This window comes from Pristiophorus japonicus, chromosome 18 (genome assembly GCF_044704955.1).
Source record: "Pristiophorus japonicus isolate sPriJap1 chromosome 18, sPriJap1.hap1, whole genome shotgun sequence".
Taxonomy (NCBI): Eukaryota; Metazoa; Chordata; class Chondrichthyes; family Pristiophoridae; genus Pristiophorus; species Pristiophorus japonicus.
In genome coordinates this window covers 109818350-109833310 of record NC_091994.1, presented here as the reverse complement: position 1 = coordinate 109833310, position 14961 = coordinate 109818350, and the positions used below count along the sequence as shown (strand labels likewise).

General features: G+C 42.7%; 1 protein-coding gene across 3 annotated transcripts in view; it reads right to left on the bottom strand.

The window, feature by feature from the left end:
* ube4b (ubiquitination factor E4B, UFD2 homolog (S. cerevisiae)) overlaps positions 1-14469 on the bottom strand; it is a 97933-nt gene extending 83464 nt beyond the window's left edge. For all 3 annotated transcript variants that reach the window (XM_070860537.1, XM_070860538.1, XM_070860539.1), the window contains exon 1: positions 14200-14469. In XM_070860537.1, the coding sequence (XP_070716638.1) occupies positions 14200-14223 (24 nt within the window). In that variant the 5' untranslated portion in view covers positions 14224-14469. The remainder of the gene's footprint in view (positions 1-14199) is intronic.
* Positions 14470-14961: the final 492 nt, after the last annotated feature.

Below are 14961 nucleotides of genomic sequence, written 5' to 3'. Positions count from 1 at the left end.
ATTAGGCTGAGTAGCTCTTGGTCGGCCGGTGCGGACACGATGGGCCGAATGGCCTCCTGCCATGCTATAAATTTCTATGATTCCTTCAAAGAGTCACACTAATACAAAAAGGCGAGGGACATACTTTTGGGATCAAGAGGAGAGGAGTCAAGGAGAAGGATACTGAAGGAAAGAGCAACGAAGAAAGAGAAAAACAAATTGAGGAATATAAATGGATCAGCACTGCAATGGTCAAATGTGAACATGCAAAGATTTAGTAATAAAGTGTTGGGAGTCAAGAGTCTCCAATTCGAATGGAGGAATATTTTATTGTAGCCTTGATGAAAAAAGACAGACTTGTATTTTATATCAATTTTCATGACCTCAGGAAGTCCCAAAGTGCTTTACAGACAATGAAATATATCTGAAATGTCGTCACTACTGTAATATAGGAAATGTGGCAGCCAATTTGTGCACAGCAAGGTTCCACAAACAGCACTGTGATAATGACCAGATAATCTGTTTTAGTGATGTTGTGATGAAAAATAAGAATCTTTTACAACATTGGGAGTACGTTACAGACCACAGAATAGTGGTAAATAAATCAAGAATGAGATTTGTAAGCAAATTACAGGGGCTTGAAGTAGTAACAATGAGGACTGTAACTGTCTACGGTGCAATGTCGTATTACAAAAGTCAGTGATTAAATGAAGAGATGGTAAAAAGAGCAAAGATTTGGGTTGGCAAATTGGCAAGAATTATCACTGGAAGGAATAAAAAAAGAAAGAGAAAAGTTAGAAAAACTATTTTCACAGTTACTAGAACTGTTATAGTCTGTCTCAATGCTTTATCACAAGCGGACATTGAGACAGACTATAACATAATTTAAAACTAAATTAGACAAGCATTTGTAAAAGGAAATGGGATTATAGGAGATAGCGCCAGTTAAAGAGCTCGCACCAGCACAGGCACAATGGGCTGAATAGCCTTGTGTAATTTCGATGAATGAGCACTATACGGTATATAAAAATAAAATGTACATCATATACAACATGGTTAAGAACATCTTTACCACTACATCTTTCAATATTGCTCCCCGCCGCCCAAGACAAAAGGGCCCAAGAGTAGGGATCAAAATATAATTGAAGTCATGAAAACAAAATAAACAAAGATTTCAGCAAACATGTCCTACTCATTGTTCCCAACTGAAAGTAGCAGAGAGTGGTAGCAAGGTATACAGATGTTAATGACAAAAGTCTGTTTCCTGACAGTTTCTACATCCAGTTACGTCAGTCACCAAAGTCATGTGCTCTCAATATTTCATACAAACACATTAATATTTTAGATCGGTTTAGTTTATTCCCAGTTCAGGGAATCGCGTGCTCAGGAATGCTGCTCTCCCTTCAAATCCTAGTCTTAATCGTCACGTGTTGGATTTCTCTCAGTGAGGTGTTCTTTGTGACACGGTGGTAGATGGCCGGGCGACGACCTGTACACTTTCTGGCCTTGCCCCACCCCCAAATTCAGCTATTTTAGAAGGTAATCCAGGCTGCTCCATAGGCCACAATCAGCACTGATGTCTACGCCTGTGGGCTGTGCCTGATCTCAGGGGCATGAGGGACATTTGTGATTTACAGAAGCACAGGAGTTATGAAAAGCAAGATGACAGAATTCCTCACACCCTATCAAAAGCTTCACACCTTTTTCGTGAACTATCAAATTTGAAGCTTAGGATCTGGAACTATTTGCCAATAAGAAAACTCAACTTGTTTAACTTTTCATCCAAACTGACTCCACAGGTTACGACACATAATATCGGAGGATGAGACGCGAATGGAATGCACAGCAGTGGACTGAACACAAAGGGCAAGGGACATAACTCCTCTCCTCTTGGTTCCAAGGTAAGGAGAAGGAAATATATCGCTATATCACTAAACATAACTAGCTCTAACTGCCATCTCTCCAAGTCAACAAGGATTTGGGTCACATTTCAGGTTACAAAGTTAATAATGCAAAAACGGAGGGAACGTCCTTCACACAAGTACGTGAATCCTACCCCTTGGCTGAGTCAGGCACAGATTCAAATATCTGGAGGTAACTGTAACCTAAGAGGCAGAGAGATTGTTTCCACTGGTAGGGGAGACTAGAACTAGGGGGCACAGCCTCAAAATACGGGGGAGCCAATTTAAAATCGAGTTGAGAAGGAATTTCTTCTCCCAGAGGGTTGTGAATCTGTGGAATTCTCTGCCCAAGGAAGCAGTTGAGGCGAGCTCATTGAATGTATTTAAATCACAGATCGATAGATTTTTAACCAATAAGGGAATTAAGGGATACGGGGAGCGGGCAGGTAAGTGGAGCCGAGTCCACGGCCAGATCAGCCATGATCTTGTTGAATGGCGGAGCAGGCTCGAGGGGCTAGATGGCCTACTCCTGTTCCTAATTCTTATGTTCTTATCCTGCACTAATGGAATTGCTCTCTACTCGCAGTAAGCACATATGTCTACCTCACGGAGTGGCATACCTGTACACACTTTCTAGCCCGGCCCTGCCCCCAAATTCAGCTATTTTGGAAAGCAATCCAGGCTGCTCCATAGGCCATAATCAGCACTGGTGCCTACCCCTGTGGGCTGTGCGGGACATTTGAGTTTTACAGGCTAGCGGCTCTCAGCAAAAAAAAATTTATTCTCTCATTTGCAATTGGGGGGGGGGGGAGGGGTAGAGAAAGCCAGGGCTGGAGAAGCCCAAGGACTCCTTGAGGTGCTGGGGGGGGGGGAGCGGCTCTTCTGCACCACAAAGAGTTCAAAGAGAACATTTCTGAAATTTACCATGGCCTCTTCTGGGCAGTCAGCTCCTGCCGCATTGGTTCTGCTGGTGGGAAGCAAACCGTGAGGGATTCCCCCGGCTCGCCGTTAATATTATGTTGTGGCGCCAATTATCTCATTAGGCCACAACTTTTGCATCTTAAGTAGGCCCCCGCCTGCTTGACGCAGGACAGAGGGTTGGAGGCGAGATTTCAATTTTTAAGATTTTAACCCCTTGCCCAACCCTTTCGTGCCCATTCAGCAGGGAGGGAATGGGGATTAAAATTCACACCAAGATATTCTGATCCTAAAGAAATATTGAAAAATCCTTGTTGCCCCTCCATGTTTTTCCTCCATTAAGTCTGTAGATAAGAATCCTCAAAATTAAAAATCACAGAGGATTTCCTTGCACAGTATAGTCTCACAGCTGTGGACAACTCATTTGCTCCTTGTCTCGTATTTGCGATAATCACAAAAGCTTCAAAGCAGCCTCTTGAAGATGCGCTGGTCATAATTACAGCACAAGGTTCAAATCTAAACGTGGGGCGAATGGAGAAAAATGGATCAATGTTTGGCTCACGTCATTTCTCAGCAGAGGCAAGGCAAAAGCTAGCAAGTGGTTTTATAAAAAAGGAGTCAGCTTCTATTTTTAGATATCAGTATTCAAGATTGAGTTTGAGTGGAAGCTAAATTTAACTAAAATAAAGAGTGCGATTATCAAAGCTGCTGCTGGGCCAAACAATTAATTATCTAGCTTTCACTAATAGACCCCCAGCAATCTGTAATCACTGCAAAGCTTAAATGCAATACTATATGTTATAAAGTCCAAACAACAACAACTTGTATTTATACAGCGCCTTTAACATCGTGAAACGTCCCAAAGCGCTTCACAAGAGGATTATGCGATAAAAATGACACCGAGCCGCACAAGTAGAAATTAGCGCAGGTGACCAAAAGCTTGTTCAAAGAGGTAAGTTTTAAGGAGCGTCTTGAAGGAGGAAAGAGAGGTAGAGCGACAGAGGTTTAGGGAGGGAGTTCCAGAGCTTTGGGGCCCTGGCAACAGAAGGCACGGCAACCAATGGTTGAGCAATTACAATCAGGGATGCTCAGGAGGGCAGAATTAAAGGAGCGCTGACATCTCGAGGGTTGTGGGGTTGGAGGAGATTACAGAGATGGGGAGGGGCGAGGCCACGGAGGGATTTGAAAATAAGGATGAGAATTTTGAAATCGAGGCGTTGCTTAACCGGGAGCCAATCTAGGTCAGCGAGCACAGGGGGTGATGGGCGAGCGGGACTTGGTGCGAGTTAGGACACGGGCAGCCGAGTTTTGGATCACCTCTAGTTTATGTAGGGTAGAATGTGGGAGGTCAGCCAGGAGTGCATTGGAATAGTCAAGTCTAGAGGAAACAAAGATATGGATGAGGGCTTCAGTAGCAGATGAGCTGAGGCAGGGGCAGAGACGGGCGATGTTACGGAGGTGGAAATAGGCGGTTTTAGTTATGCTGCGGATGTGGTCTAAAGTTCATTTCAGGGTCAAATATGACACCAAGGTTGCGAACAGTCTGGTTCAGCCTCAGACAGATGTTAGGGAGAGGGATGGAGTCAGTGACTGGGGAACGGACTTTGTGGCGGGGACCGAAAACAATATTTCAGTCTACCCAATATTCAATTGGAGAACATTTCTGCTCATCTAGAACTGGATGTCAGACAAGCACTCTGACAATTTAGAGACCGTGGAGGGGGGGGGCCAGAGAAGTGGTGGTGAGGTAGAGCTGGGCGTCATTAGCGTACATGTGGAAACTGACGCTGTGTTTCCAGATGATGTTGCCCAGGGGCAACATGTAGATGAGGTGGCCAAGGATAGATCTTTTGGGGACACCAGAGGCACCGTTGCAGGGGGGGGGGTGGGGGGTGGGAAGAGAAGCCATTGCAGATGATTCTCTGGCTACGATTAGATAAGAATGGAACCAAGCGAGTGCAGTCCCACCCAGCTGGACGACAATGGAGAGGCATTAGAGAAGGATAGAGTGGTCAACCGTGTCAAAGACTGCAGACAAGTCAAGGAGGACGAAGAGGGATAATTTGCTTTTGTCACAGTGACAAATGATGTCAGGTACCAAGTCGTACAATACATTCTTGCCAGATGCAATACAAACAAGTAAATCTGATCTAAAACTGACAATCTGTCAGGCCCAAACCTAAAATAATTCCTAGAAGAATGCAATAAACAGCTGTCATTGCATTGCAAAAGCCCAGTGCATTTATTCAAAACATTCATTTGGAATTTCTATTTCCTTTTTATCCCACTATAACTAAAACATAAAAACCTGTATTCCTGCACTATTCTGTTATTTTAAAATGTGTCCACGAGCTTCACCCTGGGGAGGGCAACTAGTGTTCAAAAGGTTAGCTAAGATTCCGAGGATCTGAACGGTAAGTAAAATGTTCAGTCTCGCCAGGTGCGGATACTCTCCAGCTCCTTTACATCACTTTTCTTCAGCACTCACTTCTAACCAGCTCCTCGTGGTGAAACCTCTTTGTCGACCTTGCTTATGATAGAATAAAGATCATCAGCAACAGGAAGAAAATTAGCAGCGTTGATTAAGTTCCATAACATTATATATTTAAAGTTATTGCTCTGTAAAAATTCATTTACTGACGAAAGAAAAACATTTCTAAATTTTTTATTTAAGAATGCTTCCATTACATTTGACTGCAGTTCGTTTTTGGGAAGATAAAATAAGCACGAATACATCATCTGACATCAGTTTGTACAGGTTTTTTCTAATGTTTTGTTTGAGGGAAGGAATCAAAATAAGTTTTTTTTTCATTAAAAATTTGCAATATAAATATTCCCTTCAGACACAAGGTTAACCTGTAATTAAATATCCCATATACAGAAGTTATTTTCCCTGTCCCTATAAAGAAGTACACTTGGGACTGCACAAAAGGTTTTTTTAAATACACGGAACTTTTCAAACTTCATATTTTTGATTTTCCACAAGTACTGAAATAAAACAGCAGAATTTGTTTTCAACCTTTTTAGCAATTTTCTTACTTTCTCTGCATCGCCAATCCACACTTTCCTTCTCAAATCAGAAGTGAAGAACCATCAACCCACAGCCACCATTAATGCCCAGACCTTAATCATTCTGCTAATAGACAAGCTTGTGTGGTCGTAACAAGAGATCCTTCCTCTGTGCACTGCTCCTCCTCCAAACCTCCAGCCATGGCTGACGAACCACACCTACAAAATGGTTCATTGCCCATCTAAAGGACAAACAGAAATGTGGTTACCAGCCGAAGATAGAATTGCATAGTAGTCGTCATTGCAAGCTCCATTCAGTGCTGAGAGGACCAGGAGAAATGTACTATTGAGAAAAACTGACCAATAATGCTCATCAATTCCCCCCACCGCTTTCTCTTGCAATAAGGAATGATTCCCGAGGTGCTGGGCATCCCTTCCAAACTTAACTCAATGAATCTTGACTAAGTATTGGTGTATAATTCAATTGCAGGGAGTTTCACAGTCAGGCCCGATTCTAGTCTCACCCAAAGGCCACACACATGCACTTCAATCATGGCTCAATGGATGGCAATCAGCAAATGGAACCCAGGACGATTGCTCCTTCTTAATAGGAGATGAATTGTACACCCACCCACCAGTCAGCCGAGATCAGTAGAGACTAGTAATCAAACCTGTGACCTTGCTGGTCTACTCACTGTGGATGAATTCAGAGCCTTTGGGAGAAGCCAACTACGTTCTTATGTCCCTTATAGGCAGAAGTTCAAATGCAAATTTAAAATCACTTGCTCAACCCATTACTAAAGGATACATTAGACCACGGCCTTTACACGCTCAGCAATGACCAGGGTCAATTTTACACAGCATCTGTCCTCATCACAGCTGCCTCAGGCGGCACCTGCTATGCCATCCAATACAAAAGTCTCGAGGGAAAAGCTGCAGTTTCAACATCAGCCGAGAATGGGTTCAGAACTCCGAACAGCCCACTTGTGATTTGGGTGGGGGAAATAGGATGCAAGAACCTAAAATCTAATTGTTTTAAACACATCCTGATCAGTCATATAAATATGCAACTTGCAGTGTTGGACGAGGCTGCACCGACTCATTCCCACAACCAAATGTTCTCCTTTAGCCCTTCTCCTGCTGTCCCATGCTGACTGAAGTCCACCAGTACCTTGTCCAAGTCTCCTTAGCATGTGAAAGCCCAGACAGAAAATGCTGCAGGCTATGTGTCTAAAACAGGCATCACAAGAGCATTCAGTCCTATCTCTGCCCAATATCCCCACACACACACACACACACACACCCACCCCAGTATATGCCACTAGTGATCGGCAATGGGAACAGTGGTTAATCGTTTCTCCCCCCCCCCCCACCTCCCTAGCTCAGCAGCATTGATCTGATTATGGTGTCCCACTACTACTCTTACTCATCATGTGACTGTGGAGCTCCTAATCAGACCCTGGAGCACATCACTGAGCACTGCCCTTAGGGGAAATTTGCAGACAGCCTACAAACATATAGCTTTGACTGGATATTCAACTTGGATATTGACATTTGATTTGCGACTACCGTACCGAAGACGCAACATAGACCACAGATTAGCTTGAGACCTTCTGGATCTGTGACTCAGAACTGCCTCAGGGTGCATTTACCCATTAAACGAGCAAAGGAGCCCATTACAACATACCTTTTAAAAATGATTATTTAATGCAAGTTTTTGCATGTCTCAGTTTTTAAAGCAATACACAGTCAGCATAGGTCACTGTATGTGTGTTTATTTCTCTATTGATTTTATAAAAATGTAAAGTATGCACTATTTTCAAATTACTTTTGTTTTAATTTTTAAACAGAAAACAAAAGCACATCGCCAATAGCTGATTTATACGTGCAATTCCCAGTGTAGAACTGAGCGACCAAGATAAAGTCCCTGTCTGGACGGAGCTAGCTGATCATAGAATGGCAGTAGGGCCACTGTATTCGGTCTGAGAGAGAGTAAAACACAGTCAGCCAGGGTTTCTGGTCCTGATCGCGATCCAGTGGTCCCTGGTGGAAAGTATGCTTGTGTAGGCTTCATGTGAGAGCCGGATTGGGTACATCTGTGAGGACCTTTGTGGGAGAATGCCCGACCCAAGCTCTCCATCTAGCTGTGCACGTAAAGGATGGCCACCTGGGCAAGGTACTGGGAAGTGATCAGCACCCATGGAACCATAAAGAAAAGAAAAGACAGATTTATATCCACAAACGGGGTTTGGGACATATTTTTCCAAGTTAAAAGCAGTATATAAATGTGAAGTTATTATGTTACTGTATGGCTCAGCTGATTAAGTCTGTAAGAAGCTACAACATCAAGGAGCTTTAAATCGCACTATTTATACAGTAAAAGGAAAGAAACTCCTGAATCCAGAAAGTACTAAACGGAAGCTATGAAAAAAAAACGGGCTGTTTCACACAGATGAAGATAATCATTACTTTATCATATATCAGCGGGAAACAGAAATCAGCTTAACTATCCCTTGGACATACACCAGAGCCACTTTGTTCACTTTTTCTCAGCAGTTCACGATTGATTTTCACTCAGTGTTTGAATCTTTGCAATCACAGCATTGAAACGGCCCTGGTTAAATTCAGAAATGACATCCCCTGGCCTTTATGCAATTCTCCCCTTCGTCCTCTCCACAGCCTTTAACATGGTCGACCCCACCATCTTCCTCCATCGCCTCTTCCCCCATTGTTCAGCTCAGTGGGACTGTTTTTGTTTTGTTCCACTCTTTCCTATCTGATCATAGCCAGAGTACCTCCAGCAAAGAGCATCATTTTCCACCCCCATGTCTTAACCGAGACCACCAAGGAGCTACCCTTAGCCCCTCCTGTTGCTCACCTACATGCTGCCCCTTGGTGACATCATCCAAAAACATGGGGATCAGGTTGCACATATACGCTGATCAGCCCAGCTCTACCTCCCACAACCCCTATGTGCTGTCAGGCTGTTTGTCTAACATCTAGTCTTGGATGAGCCACAATTTCCTTCAGTTAAACCAAAGCTATTATTTTTGCCGTGTACCCACCTCCCCCCCTCCATAACTTGCCATTGATTCCTTCCCCCTTCCCGTCCACCATCTCCGGATCAACCTGATCACTCACAACCTCGGAGTCTGACCCAATATCCTCTCCAGCACAAAGACTGCCTACTTCCACCTGGGTAACATTGCCGACCTTCTCTGACCTCAACCGATTTGCTGTGGATGTTACTAGGGCTGAAACACTCTTCCATGCCTTTGTCACCTGCAGACTGGACAATCACAATGGTCTCCTGGCTGGCATCCCAGTCATGCTCTGTAAAATTCAGCTTATCCAAAACTCTGCTGCCCATATACGATCCTGACCAATTCCCGTTCACCCATCACTCCCAACTTTGCTGACCTACATTGGCTGCCAGTTCTCCAATTTACAATTCTCATCAGGGGTCAGTATTGGGACCACTGCTCTCACAAAGCTTGGAAATATAGTAAATAGTGAGGATAGTAGCCGACTTCAGGGGGACAGAGACAGACTGGTGAAATGGGCAGACTCGAGGTAGAAGTGTGAAGTGATACATGTTGGAAGGAAAAATGAGAGATGCAGTATGAACTAAATGGTATGATTTTAAAAGGACGTGCAGAAACAAAGATACCTGGGGATTCACAAATCTTTAACGATGGCAGGACAAGCTGGCAAAGCTGTTAAAAAACATGGGACCCTTGATTTTATAAATAGAGAGAGCGTACAAAAGAAAGGAAGTGACAGCAAACCTTTGCAAATCACTGGTTAGACCTCAGCTAGAGTATGGAGTCCAATTCAGGGCACCGCACCTTAAGGCCTTGATAAGGGCGCAGAGATTTACCAGAATGGTAAGTTATGTGGAGAGACTAGAGAAGCTGGGAATGTCCTCCTCAGAGCAAAGAAGGTTAAGGAGCGAGGTAATAGCAGTGTTCAAAATGTTGTGGGGTTTTGGTAGAGTAGATGGGGAGAAACTTTTTCTACCAGCAAGAGAGTCAGTAACCAGGACACACAGATTTGCTAATTAGCAAAAAAAAAATCCGGGGGGGGGGGGGGGGGGATTACGAGAAAGGATTTTTTTCTTTTACACACAGTGCGTTATGATCCAGAATGCACTGCCTGAAAGAGTGGTGGAAGCGGATTCAATAGTAACTTTCAAAAAGGGAGGTGGATATATACTTAAAAAGGAACAGTTTGCAGGGCTACAGGGAAAGAGCGAGAGAGTGAGACTAATTGGATGGCTCTTTCAACGAGCCGGCACAGTCACTATGGCCTCCTTCTGTGCTATATGATTCATTTTCATGTTTAACTCCCTTTGTGACCTTACTCGCTGTAACTTTCTCCAGCTCTACAGAACTCTGGCCTCTTTTGCATCCCTCTCTCCCTTCACCCCAATATTGGCAGCCGTGCTTTTCAGCCACCTAGGCCCTGTGCTCTAGAATTCCCTCCCTAAAACCCGCTGCACCTTCTCCTTTAAGATTCTCCTCAACATTTAACATTTTATAAATTGGGAAAAGGACAAGTTGGCAGAAAATACAAAAAATAGATTCTCCTAACATGTGTGTGTGTGTGTATTTCTTGCATAGCTATAATTTTACTAGTTACAGAGAAAGACTTGCATTTATATAGCGTCTTTCACGACCACCAGACATCTCAATTAATTACTTTTTTTTTTGGAGTGTAGTCACTGTTGTAATGTGGGAAACGTGGCAGCCAATTTTCACACAGCAAGCTCCCACAAACAGTAATGTGACAATAACCAGATCATCCGTGTGTTTTTTTTAATGTTATGTTGATTGAGGGATAAATATTGGCCACGACACCGGGGATCACTCCCCTGCTCTTCTTCAAAATAGTGCCCAGAGATATTTTCTGCAAGCTTGTCTTTTTCCCCAATTTAAAAAATATTAAATGTTGAGCTTCTGCTGAATAGGATGCTCCTGTAGTAATGTGCACATGGAGAGAATTGAGGGAACAATAAGAGAACAAAGTAATAAGATAAATGTACTAACATGTAAAAAAGGAAAATTTATACAGTAACAACTTGCATTTACATAGCACCTTTGACATAGAAAAGTTCTCCAGGGCACTTCACAGAGGGCGCAATGAGCCCCTATAGGGCAGACGGGACAGAGAGTAGACTTAGGTTGCTAGTTTAAACTATTCCATCTCAAAATGGACAGAATATAGGTTGTTCAATACATATTGCTGGTTAAAATACTCAAATTCAACTCTTATAATTACCCATTTTGCAACAAGTGCAGTGTGGTTAGCAACATACGAACAATGACAGACAGGCAAGGACCCTCTGGTCCATCAAGCCTGTCCCATACAATCGCGATACCTTGCGCATCACAATATATACACTCTCCACCCCACCCGAAACCATGTGATCTCCTGGGAGAGGCGAAAAACCTGATTTTAAAAAACCCAGGCCAATTTGGGGAGGGGGCGGGGGAAGGATGAGAGAAAGAGGAGAAAAATCTGGGAAATTCCTCTCCGACCCTCCTAGGCGATCAAAACTAGTCCAGGAGATCACACTGCCCCTGAATTCCCTGCAGTAGCTTTGCAAGAGGTGATCTCCTCCCAGCCAGAAACAGGTCCAGCTTCATTCAACTGATTATTTGGATGAAATGAGAACTTGTCAATTGACTAAACATGAACCAATCAAAAGCAGTTCATTTCAGCCAGTAACTACCCAGAGAGAGCAAGTATGCAGGAGAAATCTGAGCAAGTTATTTTTGTTCCACCCCACAAAGTGAACAGTCATCAAATGGAAAAGTATCATAAAACCAGCCAAATTGCTCAAAAAACACTGCAGAATATTTTACTTGCCATTTTCCTCTTCATTGAGGGGAGTGTAAATAACAAGAACATTTATAACAGTAAAAATTAAATCACTAAAAACTTGCCGATACGATTGGTAAATGAATGTTAGTACTGCCTGCAAGAAGTTACCCTCAGATAGGTCTGACTGAAATCTGGGGCTTCAGCTGAAAATTTCACTGAGTCCGACTGTAAAATTTGCAACTGCTGTGGGCAACTTGGAAGAGTCTTAGATGCACGAGGGGAGTTGTTTTCACTCCAGTCTGTGGAACAACATGTCTATAATGCACCAAGCCATCCCATGTCATATGACACCCACAGAGAAAGGACTGGAAAGTTCAAGCTCCTACAGGGAGATTGTTTGCATAAAAATGAATGAATGAGACAGACATGATGGGAGTTGCACTTTTTACTCTGTTCCTATGGAACCATAATACCTGGAGTACAGTGTGACCCAGGCAGAAAATTTACAAATAACTGAGGTACAAGTGATTGGGAAAAATACTTTTTTTTTTGCTTTTAGACAGTTTATGCTATCGACATTTCTGAAGTAACTGGTGCTTGAAATGAGAATCACAGGCAGAATTAGTTCAACCAACCAGGCCATGCAAAAGATCATTTGCTACTCAATGGAGACTGATCAATAGGAAAAGCTTCCCTGAGCAATGCTACACCAATAACAGCTACAGCAAAAACTAAAGATACATTGTGTGGAGTAAAACCTAAGGGGGTGGGGGGGTGGAAGGAACAATCTCACTAAAACTTTAGAGCAAGTAAATAGCTTATAGTGTAATTAACTGGAAACAAGAGGTTTTCGGTTAAGAAATACAAAGTTACTTATATCTCAAGTGAGTTTTGTATGCTGGTAAGTAAATAGTATTACCTTTATATCTGTGAGGCCTGTACCTTTCAGTATCAATAAGGTATGCAATAAGTTCACCTGGAGTCAATGTTATGATGTTTCTCAGTAAATTTGATGCTTTTCAGTGACAAGTAAAGCTGAAAAGGACTGCGATAAAACTCAAAAAAGATATATAGGTAGTACCAGCACTGTGCGTTTTCCAGTTCAAGTATAACCAATTACAATTTTACAGAGGGCTTTTGGAGCAGGATTTTGACATGAATGAATGGGACAATACAATTGCTGGTAAAGGGATGTATACGAGAGAACTGAATTACTTAAGTTTAACCTATTTTCTTTAGTGAGAACATCACATCTTTGAAATTAGTCACTGTCATTCTAACAGAAGGTGATGCTAAACATGGGTGAGTTGGACAGTAGCATTCAATGAATGTTATAAACAGAGGAGGGAATCAAGAGAAAGATTACAGGAAAAATGACAACATCTTGTACAGGTGGAATGCTGTAATAATTCAAAAATTAGTTGATCAAGATGATGCAACTTTTTTCCTACTGCTTCAATGTCTGCTGCAACTGTTAGCTTGAACTAATATCCTTCTCAGCCAGTTCAGTTTTATACATAGTTAGTGATTTCAGAACTTCATATGAAGACTGACCACAGGTTAGAATCAAATATTGAGAGCTATCTATTTCAAAATGAATGTTGTCATTTAAACACAAATAGTTGCTTGAAAAAAAATCGTCAAACCAGTTTGTTTAAAACTGCATACATTATCAAGCACAAGTACATAACGGTACAAGTACTATTTGTGGTCAAATATGGCAACTGTTACATGCTGTTAGGACCACAAATTAATACTGTCACTTTCCTCAGACACTGCAAAAACAAAAATACAATTTATCAGTGTGCCAAGTTACATTTGCAAAATAAAACCAATTTAATATAACTGAATGATTTGCTACTAAAAATGTAACTAGTTTTTTGAAATTAGAATAATCAACTGGAAAAATTATCCAAGAATATGTGCCATTCACTTATATATAAATTATCTTCGTCTCTCACTTATCAAATTGAGATGATAATTTACATCTGTATATAAAATCCATTCTTAAGATCTAATTCCAGTTCTTCTCTCCTCTCCCCCCTCCTGAAAAAAATGTAGAGGCCTACAGCTTCAGGATAAAAAGGCAAAAGTACAATTCGTTTTTTTTAAACTGCAAGAAATGGATACATTTGTTTGGAGTGTGTACAAAATGCAGGTTTCAGAAAGTGTGCATCTTAGAATCGAATTTCTCTTAAAAAAACTACACAAATACAACAGTGAAGCAGAAATCAGCTATTAACATTCATAACCCCTACTCCATCCATTTAATCAGCACTTAATTAAGCAGCTTTCCCTGTATTGTAAGCAATTCATCATACAAAGCAAATGGGAAAATAATCTGTAAAGCAAAATTGGGGGGGAAAAAGATCTTCATAAAGCTTTCAAATCACAAAATAGGCAAGGATGGCCTAGAGATGTCGACTGGTGGCTTCAACAAAAGGACAGGTAGGGAGTTCAGTTTTTAATACTTAAATCACATTTTTAAAAGTACGAATAAAATAATCAACATGCTAAACAGATGAGAAACAGGCCATCACTGAAAAAAAACAAGGGCTCTCCTCACCTCATCAGCACTAAGTTCTTCCATTCTTCCAGTATATTTTTCCTTTTTAAAAAAAACAACCTGACTTTTTCAGCAAAAGTGCATAGTTTTGTCTCAAACTCTTTCACTGAACATCGGTAAAGGTTGCTGCCGGTCGGAGGGGGCCGTGGGGTGGGGGGGGGGGGGGAAGAAAAAATACCCTCCTTTCTTCAGCCTGTGCTTTTTCCAAAAAACCTGCCTCTGACACAAAGTCTCTTATTCATCAAAACAACACCGGCGCCATTTTGAATCGATCAGGTGACGGACGCGCAGACTCGCCGGCCGCAGCCAATCGGCGGCCGCGCGCGCTGGGCGCGCCAGCGAATCGGCGGGCGGCGGGCCGGGCCGGCCAATGGCGGGCGCCGCGGGAAAGCCGCGCTCCGATTGGCGGAGAACTGTGCTAAGACGGGGAGCAAGGCTGGAGTTTGGCAGAGTCCCGGAGGAGGGACGCGGCGGGAGGGTGGCAGGGGTGCTGTCCTGTCGCGTCGCGCTCTTTTGTTCGCAGCAGGACTGCTCAGCGCGGGAGGAAAATAAAAAGGGGAAGGCATAACCAGGAAGGAATTATAAAGCCTGTGGGGGGTTTTTTTTTGGTTGCTGGCTGCCCGAATGCTTGGTTGTAGGAACAGGCTATTCGGCCCCTCCAGCCATTCAAAGAGATCCCATCATCATAGGCAGTCCCTCGAAACGAGGATGACTTGCTTCCACAACAAAAAAGGATGAGTTCACAGGTGTTCCAATGAAGGA